The sequence below is a fragment of the Siniperca chuatsi genome, linkage group LG3 (genome assembly GCF_020085105.1).
Source record: "Siniperca chuatsi isolate FFG_IHB_CAS linkage group LG3, ASM2008510v1, whole genome shotgun sequence".
NCBI classification, from domain to species: domain Eukaryota; kingdom Metazoa; phylum Chordata; class Actinopteri; order Centrarchiformes; family Sinipercidae; genus Siniperca; species Siniperca chuatsi.
Genome location: NC_058044.1, coordinates 13,080,067 through 13,095,294, shown reverse-complemented (window position 1 = coordinate 13,095,294; position 15,228 = coordinate 13,080,067). Strand labels below are relative to the sequence as shown.

Here is a 15,228-nt window from a genome sequence, read left to right as displayed (position 1 = left end):
TGTCTTCTATGATATGCAAATCTTCAAGCGCAACCACTATATATAGCTGGATATATTTCCAAAACTATTAAAATTACAGTATGTTAAAATATGCTTGTGCCTAGCTGAAGCCTCATCATCTCAGCTCACAATTGACCTATCTCGCAATGTTAACGAAAGTGAAAAATGATTTGTGTATCTGACCGTGATTCGGAGCCGCTCTAAAATTTTATTGGTTCTTCCTTAGCCCATGCTACACCCTTCCACCAAGTTTCATGAAAATCAGCCCAGTAGTTTTTCTGTAATCCTGCTGACAGATAAACAAACAAACAACACCAAAAACATAACCTCCTTGGCAGAGGTAATGAAGAAGATGAGATGAACATTTTTTTTGATACTTTTATTCATGAAGAACCTCTTCATAAAGGCATTTTAAACCACTAAAGCAATTGTCATTCTAATAGATTAAAAGGACCAAAGCATATTTTGCTACACAAGGCTTGTCACTGTAAAAGTAAAAGAAACAACTTTCTATGCTTCACTTGTCAGTTGACCTTTAATAAGACAGCTTGGCTTATGGTACGGTATTTCGGGCAGTGTGACCCCATTGGAGAAGGAAAGAGGCTATTTCAGGACTGGCTGTGTACTGTATGTGTGTGTGTGTGTGTACTGTAGCTCTAGGTTGTGTAGCGGCAAAATTCGCCCAGACACTGCATCAGATGAACCATCACCCTTTTCCTTGTTATGATTCACATTTGACTTCTGGTGTTTCTGCAGGTTTTCTCAGGTATTCTGGTCTCATCAGCCATCAGTGCAGTGCTGTTAAATGTGCTTAGCTCTGGATATGCAGGCACTAAACCTTGACATCGATTCATCCTTGTAGAGTTCTTGTAGAGTAATGAAACAAAGCCACACAATAGCCACAAGCAGGGATGCCAGTGAGCAAATACAATACCTGTTAATCCTTTATCTAAATCTGCGTCTCTCACCTTTCTCCTCAGTCCCTCGGAACCACGACCATAACACTGTCCTCGGCATCGATTTTGACATTGAGCTCGGCAACACGGCAGATGAAGCCAAGGACGACCCAGGTAAACACAACACATTTGACAGAGACAATCAGCAACAGCCCTGCTCATAGCAGACTGCAGAGATCAAAATGATGACAGATGAGCCACATTTGCCATGGGCAAAATGAAACTGACAATCAACTCCTGTAGTGGTGCTGCCGAGGCAAAGATATTATAGTGACCAGATGTGTTTTGATAGGCCTTTCACCAGGAGGTGACACATGACATCTGGCCGTATCCATTTAAATAATGGCTCACAGCCCTGAATGTACTGCCAGACTTTTCCACTTTTCACATTATGCTTGCTTGATTGCTTGAATGATTAATTGATCATCTGGAAGTACATCAGTCCTCTTCTCTTAAGCTCCATAGTATCCAATGCAGACTTCCTACGACAACAATAAGAAAATAATTTTTGTGAAGAGACAGCATTTTTGTCATATTTGTGATTTATTGATGTCAATGGTATGCAGATTAAATTGCCTAATGATTTAGTTACGTGTTTATTTTGGTTCACAGTGCATCATTTGCTATGCAGTGTCAAGAGAGAAGGCGTTTTCATTGGCTCAGAAAATGAACTGAGAAGTGTTTTGTGGAAACCCTATTTCAGGGACATAATGATGGATGTTATTCTTATCTTTGAACCAATTTATACAGCAATGCATGGATGATACCGCAACTGTTTTGCCTGCGTTCCCTTAATGTTAGGCATCATCGCAAGGAAATAAATCATCAGTCATTGAATGTTATGACTCTCTGTTGTAACTATAAAGTATTTTATCATGGTGTAGGGTATGCATACAATAGGCTATATGTGTAGAAGTACACTCAATCACTTACACACACACTAATATCAGCAATTCCAGCAACTCATACACATTTTTGGGATTTTTTAGATGAATGCATTTCCACTTGCGATTTATGCTGCTTCTTTTCCACTTGATTTTCCTCAATGCACCAGCTCGCTCGAGATTACAACATAAAAACAAATATTTACACTTTTATTGTATCATCATGCTCATCAGAAGGAGCTTCAACAGTCCTCTTGCTCCCAGTAACATTAGAGGCACACAGAAGAGCTCCTGTGAAGCATTACAGAGAGCAGACTGAAGCCTTTTTGCATGTGTGTGCATTCTCCACTTTTCTGAAAAGTGTGCTTTAATCTCTTCAGAGTCGGGGTATCTGAGCTGCTCCTTTGATGATGGTCTTTGTGGTTGGATCAGGGACAAAGACGGAGACCTGCACTGGGAGACAACGCCTGATCCATCAGGTAATTGAAGGGCAAGGGTCAACTATTCTTACTCACACGCTCTAATAAGGAAAATTGTTTATTTTATGGCAGTCAGTGGAAATGAGAATAGCTGCGTTCCTTTACTGACGCACACATATGCAAACTCCCACAGAGTCATACAATCTAAGCAGCTCAGTTTTGTTCTACTCAATTACAGGTCAAGATGAAAATTACTTGAAGTAGTTTGTCTTTCCTGCAGATTAGTGCTTTGCTCTACAAAGCGATGCTAATGAGAAGTGGATTACGCGACCCGCCAATGATACCTGTGGCTCACATTAAATGGAAACACAACACTGTTTTTCTTGGGGTTCAGACGAGGAGAAAATGTGATGAATTATGTTGAGAGGACTCAGTAGATGGGGTGTGAAGACTAAACAGTGCAGCGTACTGGCACTGTTTAAGCGACACTAACTACATCTGGCTTCCTCTGCCAACTGGCTTAGTCTTGCAGTTACTAATGTGTTTCCAGGCATTCAGACCGAGGCCTCATTTCAGCCAAGTTTGTGCTCACTCATTAGAGAAAATAAAGATTTGGGCCCAGACCTTTAAGTTCCCTGGAAAATGATTTACAGTAAAACATAAGCTGAGCCCTGACTTAGAGTAATTCCATTTAAGAGGCAACATTTCACTTTTCAGTAGCCTGTAGTGAACATATTTAATCAGAACAGCTGAATAATCATATTTATGGATATGTGTGTGTCCACCTATACACGGCTTTTACAACACCTTCAGTGCGTTGTGAAGCATGTAACTATTTACTTTTCATTACTTTAAGTTCTTTTGATAGACAGCCACTGGCAAACACTCATGGCTGTTAGAGGATTGGCACAGATTTGGAGGGGGCTCATAATTTATGTAGAAAGCCTCTACAGATACACATTGCACCCCCTGTGGTTAACACCAGCCCTACATGGATCTGCTAGATAAGCAAAATATATCAGCATTAATCAGCTTTTACCCAGAAGCACTTTCATATTTAAATTTTTAAAACTATATAGCTCTACTACCACTAACTAATGCATTAATTAATAAATACAAATTAATTTGCTACCAGCAACTGGCTATATTTTGAAGTGAAGACACATAAATGGGCTAAGACTTTTTCAAATGTCAATTGTTATTTTTTCATAGCTTCTCTTCTAGAAATTCTACACTTGACTGTCAAGGATGAAATTTTTGTGTGTGTGTGCTATGACAAACAGACAGACCTACCTACACATTAAAGGATCAGTTCACCCAAATTACAAAAAACTCCACATTTTCTTACTTATACCTACATATATCAGTAATAGGCCATGCTGCCTGTTTAGGTTCAGTTGTTGGTTGTCCTGCCACCCAAATAAAATGAGGTGAATGGCTGAATTACTCAAAGCATAAAACTAAAATTGCATTCACAAGTTTGCAGTACATTTGGAAAAACTCAACAGCAACTTGTGAACAGAAACAATGTTCCACTGACTCAGGACAATTCACTAAAAATAGTGCAACATCACATACACATTTTATTATTATTATATTATTATTATTAAGTGATTTTCAAGTCTACAATAATACATTATAGGGCGAGTCAACAAGTGTGGAGCAACTGACAAAGGTGCAGCATTTTCACAGCAGGGTGGGACATTTCCTAAACCCACGTTTTCTAACATACAGTCCAGTGTTATCAATAAATACAATTTAGTGTTGTCCATTTTGGCTAAAAATTAAAATTAAGTTTATTTTCATTAATTGACCGTAACGTCCGTCACATGCCTCCCCAGGTGGACGTTACCTCACCATTCCTGAGGTAGGCAACAAGAGGACTGGGCGAGGGGCCCGGCTGGTCCTCCCACTCACCCCTCCCTGGAACGACGGCAATCTGTGTCTGTCATTCCGGCACAAGCTGGCAGGCCACCACGTGGGAATGCTGCAAGTGTTTGTGAAGAAGGGAAAGCAGTACAGTCCAGCAGTCTGGGGCCGGACAGGTGGAAATGGCTGGAGACACACCCAAATCACATTATGGGGCACAGGCCTGGAAAGTGTAAGTATAACAATAAACATGTCAAATAAGTTCACTCATACAGTGAGAATTTGATTGTTTCTACAGACATTTTTGATAGTAGTGAAGAGAAATGTCTGTATTCCTGTTCATAAAAAATAAATCAGTCTGCATTTCAAAAGAGTGGATCTGTAAAATTTAAGATTGACCTCCGCTTGAAGTAAAAATGCAGCAAGTCCTCTTTCACCATAAAGCAGCATGTGGTCATTGTTCCTCAGTGGTAGTACCTCAGTGTGCACATTGCTGCTGTTCACCAGGTGATCCTGAAGGGGGAGCGTGGGCGAGGCAGGAGCGGTGAGATGGCTGTGGACGACATCACCCTGAGGAAAGGCTCCTGCACAGAGGAGCACAATCTGAGGAGACTCTGACTGACAGAACCGAGAAAGGCAGAAAGAAAACAAGAGGGAAAATCATCTCAAAGAGAACTGACTCTGTTGTGACAACCCCTCACTCTGCCTGGGCTCTCGCTGATCTCCTCTCCCCGCCCCTCCCAGCCATCATGTGAACGATATCTGAAAAATTGTGCGTCTGCAGAACAGTGGGTCTCTCTTTCTTGACTGTCCATGAATAAAAAGACTGAATCGAATATCATGGGCGGATCTCAGCAGCATACCCCCGTCTTCTCAGCCTCCCTCTCACTCCATCACCTTGTTAAACCTGCATGTACCTACTTACCATGGAAATGTCCTCCACATAACACAGCCCTGGCAGCCTTCCAGCCATATCGCTGAGAGGCCCACATTCACTTTATTTCTTCCTGGAGAGAGGATCGTTCCTTCACTTAGGAGTATGATTTTGCCTTGCTTTGATCCTTTAACCACAAGTCATCGCTTTTTATTTGCTTGATGTTGAAATAAGTGGCCAGAGGTGCATTTTGATCAGCAAAATGTCAGAGATGGTTGATGGTTACATTGCTTTGAGGATTAGAGATTTTTTTTAAAGTATATAAAAGACAAATTGTATTTGTCATAATTTCTTTCTAATCCAGATGACTCCAAATCTGATATAGACCCAAAGTATAAAACCAACTAGAGAGTCAGTTTAGCCCTGCTTTTGTTGGTCTAATCTGAGATTTTGGCATTGCAACTCTTCTATAGCACAGTTTTGACTGAAATGGCGCAGCTTTTCTTTGGGTTGTCACAGTATTTCAAAGATATGTTTGGTAGAAGAGGGTTTAAAAATTTAGCACCTTTTCTACCCTGATCTTTTATTGAAGCCTCCTAAAGTTGTTTAAATGCTCCATGGTCATGTTTTTCAGATACTTGAAATGTGTCAAACAGAATCAGTGTATGATTCTGGACACTTGCAAATCAACAGTTACTTTCTATTATATGTATGTGCTTTGTTATATTAAGTGCAGTTTGTTATAAAGACAGTACCAACAACTTTTTAGGCTTTCACAAATTGTATTATTGTAAATGTAGTTGTGTGTACATACTCTAGATCTACAATCCCATTTGTTGTGTGGTTTATACGTTATGTAATTTCATACACAAATATTAATTGGATTTCAAAATGGTTGGTATTTCAACTTTTAATTAAAGAACATGTATACAGATGAAAACCTTGTGTAGTGCAAGGCTGTGTTTAAGTGCACAAAATGTGTATGTTTATGTGTTATGGTATAATGCTCTATCTGTAACTTGCAAAGCACATAGTTACATATTGTATGCTGTGATAATGAAGGGCATCTGCTGGAATTTTAAGGTTTTCTGTATGCATGGGTGCATTCACCAAATTCAGATTTATCCAGACCAGTATGTAAATAAAATTCATTTGACTGATGAAACAAATCATTTTTCTTTCCTACAGTAGTAGCTGACAGCAACACAGTGTTTAAAAGATAAGTTGAAGTAAAACGTAAAGTTTTTAAAGGTATCCTGTTTTTGACTACTAGTGGCGCTGTCGAGCTATGTTTTGATGAGCAGGTCCCCATGTTGTTTGCATTGTACTGTTTGCACAGTAAGAGCACAGGGATATCAACAGCAGGTGATGCCATAAGAGATGGCAATCCTCCAGGAAAACAGGAGAAGAAGAGGGTAGCCATTTGATGTTACAGTAACAATGCAGGTTTAATCATGTTAAAACCTTAGTAAATGTCTGAAGAGGTAGGAGATATATTCATCATGTTTGTTAAACCCTAAGGTTGTGTATTTTGCTGAGGAACAAACAAAACTGTGTTTGTGTAGAGTGAAAATTCAAAAGGATACCTTTAATATAATGATGCTCCAGGACTTCAAACTGCCTTTCTTACACAAGGGCTGGGTAAAATGATCAAAGTATCAGATCACAATATTTCTCTTATTTATGTCATTAATATGGAATGACTGTGCTTGATTTATACAGTACCAGTTTCATAACAAAATCCAATTACTGCTGCATCCCAACAAGTGTGTTCACAAACTTTCTTCTCTTATCAGTTTCTTTACTCTTTACAGGCCACTTTGCTTAATTTGGCACAATTAGGGATTTGAGATTTATTTTATGAAACAGGAATAATTTATTATTTCAGCTTTAGGGACTGACAAATCCTTAAAAAATACTTTATTCAAGACTGTGAATACGTATGCAACAGAAGGCCTTGTTAAATGTTATGCAAATTAAAAGATTAAGGTCATTTGAATTAATTTGACGAAGTTGAATTATTTTGTGGGAAATTAAATGTGAAAAATGCAATGGAGAGCACAGCACATAACAAAATGTTCTAAATAAAAGAAAGCAAAAAAAAGTTCTTTGCAGGCACAACGTGATGATGGAGCGCAGACAACTTAGAGTCTGCAGACTGGTAAGGCAGAAGGACGCATGCTTCGATTTTTTCAGACAGACATTCAAAGATACATTCTCTTTATTTATACCATGGCCATGGAGTGTAGTTGTGTCTTAAGACTGGCAGATAAAACTAAATAATAGCAAGCCTCAAACATAGTTCCAGTTATTAATTTGATCATGATTGTAAATGAGTGTGCAAAGTATATTGAACAGTGAGCAACCACAATACATCCTTCACACTACATTACTGGTTGCCTCTTTCCTCGAACCTAACTGGCTCAAACTAACTACTTTGATATAAACACAGCCTTCCAGTTTTTTCTCTCTTTTCTATGATAGGTGGCCATGGTACAGTATAAATGCAATAAAAAAGCGATGTACTTCACCTTCACCTTGTCCATTTTCTTATTTCAGGATACCTCATTATATATTATCACGTAAGTGGAAACATTTAAATCAGTGGATGTGCTCGCAGCAGTGAATTAAACTTGCATAAAGTTTTCACAAGTTCAGCTTTGGTGAACTTTGGAGTGTGAATTCATGCTGCTGGCCAATAGGAAATAGCCTGATGACCTCTAAAGGGATGGTTATCGTGGATATTGTCTCTCTCTCTCTCTCTCTCTCTCTCTCTCTCTCTCTCTCTCTTTCTCTCTATAACTCACATACACACACGCACAGCAAACACAGAAAATGAATCAAATTTCTGTTTGCTCAAATAGGGTCTGCACTTTTGATATTAGATCAGTCTCCAAACAGATGATTATCCAAAGTCCTGTCACTGACCTGTGATGAAATACGCTAAAAAAAAAGAAAAATCATTTTCCCTTGGGGCAGCTTATTTGGGACAAAAAGGGCAAGCAAACAGTCCCTTTATTAAGATAAACCATTATAGCAGAAAGAAATCCAGAGGGCAGAGGCAATGGCTAACACAAATGTGTGCATCTCTGTGTTTGTGTGTGCGTGTGTTTTCTTCAGTGTGTCTCTAGGAGGGTAGCAAAGTCATTTTCTGTCTCTTTTCTTCTCACATACAGGCACACAGAAAGTGGCAGAGAACATAAAAAGAGAAGGAAATATCAAACACCTTTTCAGGTCATATAGAATAAAGCATGAAGCCTCTGGCTAAATGAATGCAAAAGACCTTCCCAGACTCTGTTACGCTTGTTCCATGGAAACAAGAAATTTATCACTGCTAATGGGACATTGATGAATGTCAGAAAAGCAGATAAATGATGAAGTTAAATATGAGGGAATGTTCACAGAGCTAAACCGATAAGAACAGGGCAAACAAAGATAGGCAAGGGTTACCTTTAAAACTCAATTGGTTGGATATTGCCAAATAGTGGAGCTTTACAAAACTGCTACTGGACCTACTGTATTACAATATTATCTCATTACTGGAAGTGCACAGTGAAGGACGTTCAACCACAAGTTTTTTTTTCGCCTGTTGAGTGCCAATTTTTCTGACCTTCTGTCTCTCTTTTACTGCAGTTATTAAAGAGCAGTCTGGTCACTCGTAGCCTCCTATACCCAGCTCCTTTTGTAGACATTAATGCTTTAGTGTTGTGAATGATCAAAAGGATGAATCTGTCTATTACAATAACTATTGTCTGTTTGCCCCTAACAATGCTGAAGTCAGACAAAAGATTTGCACACTGCTCTAATAGCTCCCAGTAGATTTCATTTAACAGAGCCACATTTCGATCTAAAAGAGGTCTTTGTCAGGCACTAGAGCTATCAGTAATCTGTCGTCTTCCAGATTACTGATTAGGCTGGCAATACTGACTCAACAGAGAAGCTGTCAGAGCAGATGACCACTGGATGTTCTCAAAGAGGAGGGGATGTGGAAATTAATTGGGGATAAAGTTGGAAGGTGAAAGAGACCACTGTGAGGGACTTGTTAGACATGCCCTCTGGATAGGAAAATTCAGGGTTCTCGTTGGCAGAGATTGCTGTGGAAGTCTGAAAGCTCTTCTGTGCCGTGGGTGAATGATATTGGATGTGAAATGCTGAAGGTTCTGGATATCACCGAGCTGCCACTGTTGACACTGTTGTCTCTGCTCCATCCAGACTGGGGCAAAGCAGTTACCTTAGATGGAGGTTTTCATTTACTAAGTCAGGGTTTAAGGTCAACAGGTTTGTCCATAGGCTGTACTGCACGAGTTGTTGCAGCATGGTCACAAGCTGTGGGTAGCAACTGAAAGATTTCACTGCAGATGTACACAAGAGCTGAGATTGCTATGCTGCATTGCTGGCCGTGATTGCACCAGTCGATTGTGTGAAAACGTCAGCAATCCCGCAGGCTGCCTGTGAACCCTTCAGTTACATTCCCTTTGGATGTGTTCCAAAACTTGCACTGATGAACCAAATGGAGGGAAACCTCCAGGTTGAAGAGGGTCTACTTCACCTAGGGAGGGGGAGGACTTTGCTGAGGAATGAACACATTGGCCGCTCACTTTGTTTCCACCACAACCCCAACTTGATAAGAAAAAAAAAGATGGAGTATTCTGACAAAGAGGCAAACAAGCAGGACTTTTCAAAACAGCCAAAATCCTCACTGTCAGTATTACAAACATCTCTGTCTGTACTACTACTAATACTACTCATGCTGTTTCTTTACTGTCAAAATATTACAGTAAGAAAGAACTCACACATGAGCACACAATTGCATTTATGCTGTAGAGGGAGTAACAGACTGTATACTTAAATAAAATCTAAGCAGGAAATGAACAGCAAAAGAGCATCTATGCAGCTCCACCAACAAAGTCAATTTCCATCTGTTTCTGATGGAATTTAGCATCCAAGTGGCAAACTTACTGTAACATGAGGATGACTGCTATTCTGTAGGACTTACTTGATTTGATATTAGATAGCTGAATACAAATAACTCACTGATAGACCATACCAGTGTGTTTACAGCTTTTACTCAATATACCACAAATTGCATATTTTTTACATTGTTGCTGATCATTTTCTCAAGCATACCACAGAGTTTTATATATTTTGTTATGTGTTTTCGACCTTCCAGGCAGCTTGTGTTCTTTTCACTAGAATATGAAAGTCAAATTGCACAGATTTCAAAGTTGCCAGAGATATATAATCTGGTTCTATTATTTTATTATTTAAGGTACATAATCATTGCATGATAGTACAGGTGTTAACCACATAAAGGATTGACATAACATCAGAATCTTATCAACACTAATAGTGCCATGGAAAAGGTGACACGAGACAAAGAAATCTTCACAAGCACAGCACAAACTTGATCAGATGGAGCCAAACTCAGTTATGCTGGGATAACCAGTGCAGGATAGTTCAAGATTTGTAACTTTGGTGACAGAAATATCAGTAGCAACTATACCGAGCTTGCAGAACTGTTGCTAAAATGCTTGGATTATTAAATTTGTTCACTGCTAACATAGCAGTGTCTGTACAAAGCAAAGCTTCACTTTATGTCAGAGTTGTGTTGAGCAGAGGTGTGTTTCGTATGCAAATGTCTGAAATTTATTGAGTTTGCCCAGTGGCAAAGTTGCCATGAGAGGGTTTAAAATGAGCTTTAGACAATCACAGTATAAGGACAATATGAAAAGTCATCAGTGGAAAGTTTAAAGGCTAATTTGGATTCCTTCACGAGGACACCAACCCTATGGGGGGGAAAGAGATGCTTAATTAGCAAACTGTCCATAGTCTAACTCAGGAAGGAGGTCACCCATTCATTCACTGGAATATTCAAACGGCCACACTATTTTCCACCAAGCAGGGTCAAGTTCTCCTTGAACGTCCTTTATCAGCTTGCAGGGAACCTTCTCACTGAAATGCTCCTCTGGGTACTGGCCGAGAGCGACCAAAATGCAACATTGTGTTAACAAGATGAAGAACAATACATGACCCAACATTATTATGGTACATTTATTTTCTGACATGAGGTCAATAAAACTGTAATTTCAAAAATATGCAGATACAGTTACAAAAAGAGTGTATGTTGAAATATTTACAGTAAGATATAATCAGAAGTTAGGTTGGCTATCATTTTATTTCAGTGAAACTGCTGGAGTGTTTAAATACTCCAAATATTAGTTGATAGATGTATTTCTTCATGAAGTCTTGGGCACTTACAAAGTCAGAGGACTGCTTGCTGAGTAGCCACAGGGTGGACATTCCCTGAACTGTCGTGTTGACATCAGGGAATGTCTGCAGCATCATGGCCTCGCTTGTTGTCCCCTTTGTGGTTGGTGGAGGACGTTGCAGGAATACGGGAGTGTTGGCCATTCAGCCACCATAGTCATACTGCAAGTGATAAACAAGTCATTGACAAAGATTAAAAATATTAAAAAGCATCATGTATAAACCATATCATTTAAGATGAAAATTATATCAACATTCTATCAATATTTGATATATGTTTGTGAAGTGCTGTACAGTAAATGCTATGTGTCATAATTCAATTTAAAATAAAAGACACAAAGAGATAAACAAAAAGAAACTGGATAATATTTTTTTTATTATTGATCAAGCCTATATAATAGATTATAGTGATGCACCTGTCCAGAGTTGACAGCCGAGTGCTGGCCTGAGCAAAAGAAAATCACCATGGTGACAAATTTGACCAACTCAGCCACGGTGCAAAAACTTTGGAAGATTCCTGAGAATTCATGAAAACAGCAAGAATTAATATTTTCAGATTAATCAAGAAGAAGCCTTCTGTCTTATAAATGTATTATGCAGAGTAATATAAAATAAGGATTTTCTGAATAATAAAACATCAGCTTTTCTTTAAGCACACCTGTGAAAGGAATCCATGTTCAAAAATGTCTTGAATCCACTTCTGCAATTCAGAGTCTTGGCAAACCTCAGTGTCACTCTTGTAATAGTGGCCAAGCACTCCCTTCACAAGCTTTTAAGAAAAGTACAACTCCACTTAAATGAGGTATTCTAAACTACAACATTGTGATAAATTATAATCAGGTTTTAGACACTGCAGCCCTTTCAGGGTCATCCAACATATTGCTCTTTCTACAATTTTGTATCATTACTTTGACATCCTTCAGGACTCATGTCACATAGCACGTGAAAATGGCAATACAGCATTGCTGCAGCTCCTGGAGATGCTCCCTGTTGCGGCAATTCAGCATATCAGCATGAAATACATTGAAACATAAGGGATAACGCGCAAGAAGCCTTGTTAACAACCCCCTTGACCCTAACATAGAGTTGTTCTACTCTTTGTTAGGGGTTGGGGTTAGAGTATTATTATGCTTATTAAAAATGTAACTGTTGTTTCTGCTGTCTCTTTGAGTTCTTTCAATTTTGTAAAGGAAGCTTGTTTATTGTGCTGCTTATAACTTTCCAAACATTATTTGGTGAAGGTAGTGAAGCCAGTCCCTGTAGAGTTGCCTGTCTACAGCATTTCAAAACAGCCCACAGAGCTTGGCTCAGTTCACTTGTGTGTTTCCCAAATATGTAAAATACATCACTTCTTGGGCACCTGAGCACTGAGAAGACTTTCTGGCACTAGTTGTGCCTGACACAGGGGACAGAAATGAACCCACCAAGACCCTAGCATTATTATTACGTGTAGAATTTTTTTGTTTTTCTCACTTGTTTTCTCTTGCTCATCCAAAACACACAAATCACTTGCACAGCAAATATGACAGTAAATTTTGTAAAAGTGCAGGTTTAAGTTAGAATTTTACCTGTGGATGATATCCCAAAGCTTGAGTCCATCATCCCTGTAGTAGAAGTTCGGCACAGCCTCCAGCCCACGCTCAGCAATGTCGTCTGGTATACAGAGGGAGCTGTAGGTCATTGAGGACAGTGATCTCTTCAGGATTGTGATCATAGCCTTTCCACCAGAAGCTGCAAACTAGGGAACAGTCAAATATGTAAGGAATATAGTTAGAGACAAATACTGTACATGATATTGGAAAAAAAGAAACATTGTTTAGATATTATTGTATTACTATATTAGAAGTTGATCTGCAGAGTGTAGCGAGTGTGAGGTGTGAGGAGCTGAAGGAAAGAGGGAACTCTGTTAGTAACACTATTACTTGTTACTATTACAAAGTCAGAAATTGTGATGCTTCTCTACCATTTAGCAGTGTGAAATACTTGCAAATATATACACCCTTAAACATTATGGTTCATCAACTTTGGAAGTTACAAAAATCAGCAAGTTTAAAAAGCTATAACAACAGTAAGTTCAGTATTCTCCCTTGCAGTTACCTTGTACAGTGGATGCACCATGGGCACGTTGCGCAGCAGTGACACGGCAAAAACTTCAGCCAGCAGATGAGTGCGCAGCAGGTGAGCATTGAGTTGATGCTCGCTGAAATCTGCACTTCTCACAAAAATCTTGGCCATCAACCAGTCATACTCAGAATCAGTAAGAAACTCTTCCGGCAGTATTTTTTTTTTAACCTTTTTCCCAAATTTTTTGAGAAAGTTTTTTGAAGATTCAAAAGCAAAAAGTGTAACCGAGAAAGATGACCAATTATTATATGAGCAGCTGTTGGAAACTCGTTCAAGCTTTTCAGTATTCGTCTAGAAATACATTTTAAAGTTGTCTGGACAATTTGGCATGATGGATTTAAAACATTCAAAAGGCTGTCTGACTGATCCCATGCCATGTCTTTTTTAAGGAATTTAAAAACAAAACAAATATGAAAAAAAAAAAAAATTTGTGAGTGAGGTCAATCCACTAACATGTGTAGGTGTTAATATGCTATATATTATAGTTCTAATGTGTTATAATCTCATTTAGGCTAATGACCTGATCGCCACACAGCAATATAATGGACTATTTGTGCTAAAACATTGCCTGTAGTATGCAAGTTAAGGACATATGCTGCACATTTCAGTATTAAGTGTGACATCTAGGGATAATCCAGACTCACTGCTCCCAGGTAGAAGTTGGCAGTCCCCTCCATGCTTGTGAGCCACATGCCAGGACTCTCCCCAACTGTGCCCACTAGTTTAATGAAGACATTATTTGTAGTTTGCAGTGGTTACAATCACTTCATATTTCACCATTTTGGCTTAGAGATAATAACAGTCAATTACATAAAAAAGTGAAATAGAAAATAAGGAAAACATGTTACAATTAGGACAATGTGCAGTTAATTATGTATTAATCTTAACACAGATTAAACAATTATTTGTCCAAATGCTAACTTTTGAGATCCCCAACCCTCTTACCTTACAGACGATCTTCAAAACACAGTTGTCTGCAGTGGTTGCCTTTCCTTTTATACATCCAGTGCAGGTTTTGGGGTGTGTTAATGATGGATGTCCATCTGTAGAACATTTACCATAACTTCAAAGGTAAGAGGTTGAAGAAATGACTCAAATAGCAGCTCATTTATGATGCTGAAATGTATCTCCAACATTAATGAAAGATGACAATATATGATGTAAATACTGTAAATCAAGTCAACAAAGTCTTTACAATAAAATGCAAAAATCACTAAATGCAGGTTGGTAGGTTCAGGCAGCTGAAACAAAAACATTTGATGTAGCTTATGACCCTCAGTGAAGATGTGTTTCACATGACTACATTTGTTGCTATTTTGCTAAAAATCGATTGGCTTGTATAACTGAAATGGATTGACGTATCGAACTTTCTTTAACCACTTAAGATCAGTGAAGTCTGTAGATGATCCTGACTAAATTTTGGGACTATTGGTCCAGCGGTTTCTAATGAGATGTCGAAAATAAGATTTTGAGAAAACTGAGGAAATAAATCGCAATATTTGACATTTTTAGAGCAGAAGACCAGATGCAGATGACTTGAGAGATTAAAATGATGAAATCATTTTGACTCTAGGCTGAGCTGTTTTCCACATAATTGCAAAAATGTAAACCTGATTATTACAGCGTCACCTTGAGGTCAATGAGTGTCATTATATGTGCCTGAGTAGTGGGTGGAATTTGCAATCCATCTGTCAATTCTGGTGACTTCTGGTCTCACGGTTTTTGCTGCACGAACACTTTTAGCGGAGAAAAAAAGAAAATTAATAGATGCATAATGAGAACAAAAACAATAGGGCTCCAGCAATGAGCTTCGCTGCTTGGACCCCTAAAAAACA

General features: G+C 38.7%; 1 protein-coding gene and 1 pseudogene across 7 annotated transcripts in view; one reads left to right on the top strand and one right to left on the bottom strand.

Annotated features, from left to right (window-relative positions):
• The window catches only part of npnta (nephronectin a), a 46,160-nt gene extending 39,993 nt beyond the window's left edge, over positions 1-6,167 (top strand). For all 7 annotated transcript variants that reach the window (XM_044190147.1, XM_044190145.1, XM_044190146.1 and 4 more), the window contains 4 exons: positions 981-1,070; positions 2,221-2,319; positions 4,101-4,360; positions 4,636-6,167. In XM_044190147.1, the coding sequence (XP_044046082.1) occupies positions 981-1,070; positions 2,221-2,319; positions 4,101-4,360; positions 4,636-4,746 (560 nt within the window). In that variant the 3' untranslated portion in view covers positions 4,747-6,167. The remainder of the gene's footprint in view (positions 1-980; positions 1,071-2,220; positions 2,320-4,100; positions 4,361-4,635) is intronic.
• A 4,690-nt stretch (positions 6,168-10,857) lies between these two features.
• On the bottom strand, positions 10,858-14,329 carry LOC122874098 (annotated as a pseudogene).
• Positions 14,330-15,228: the final 899 nt, after the last annotated feature.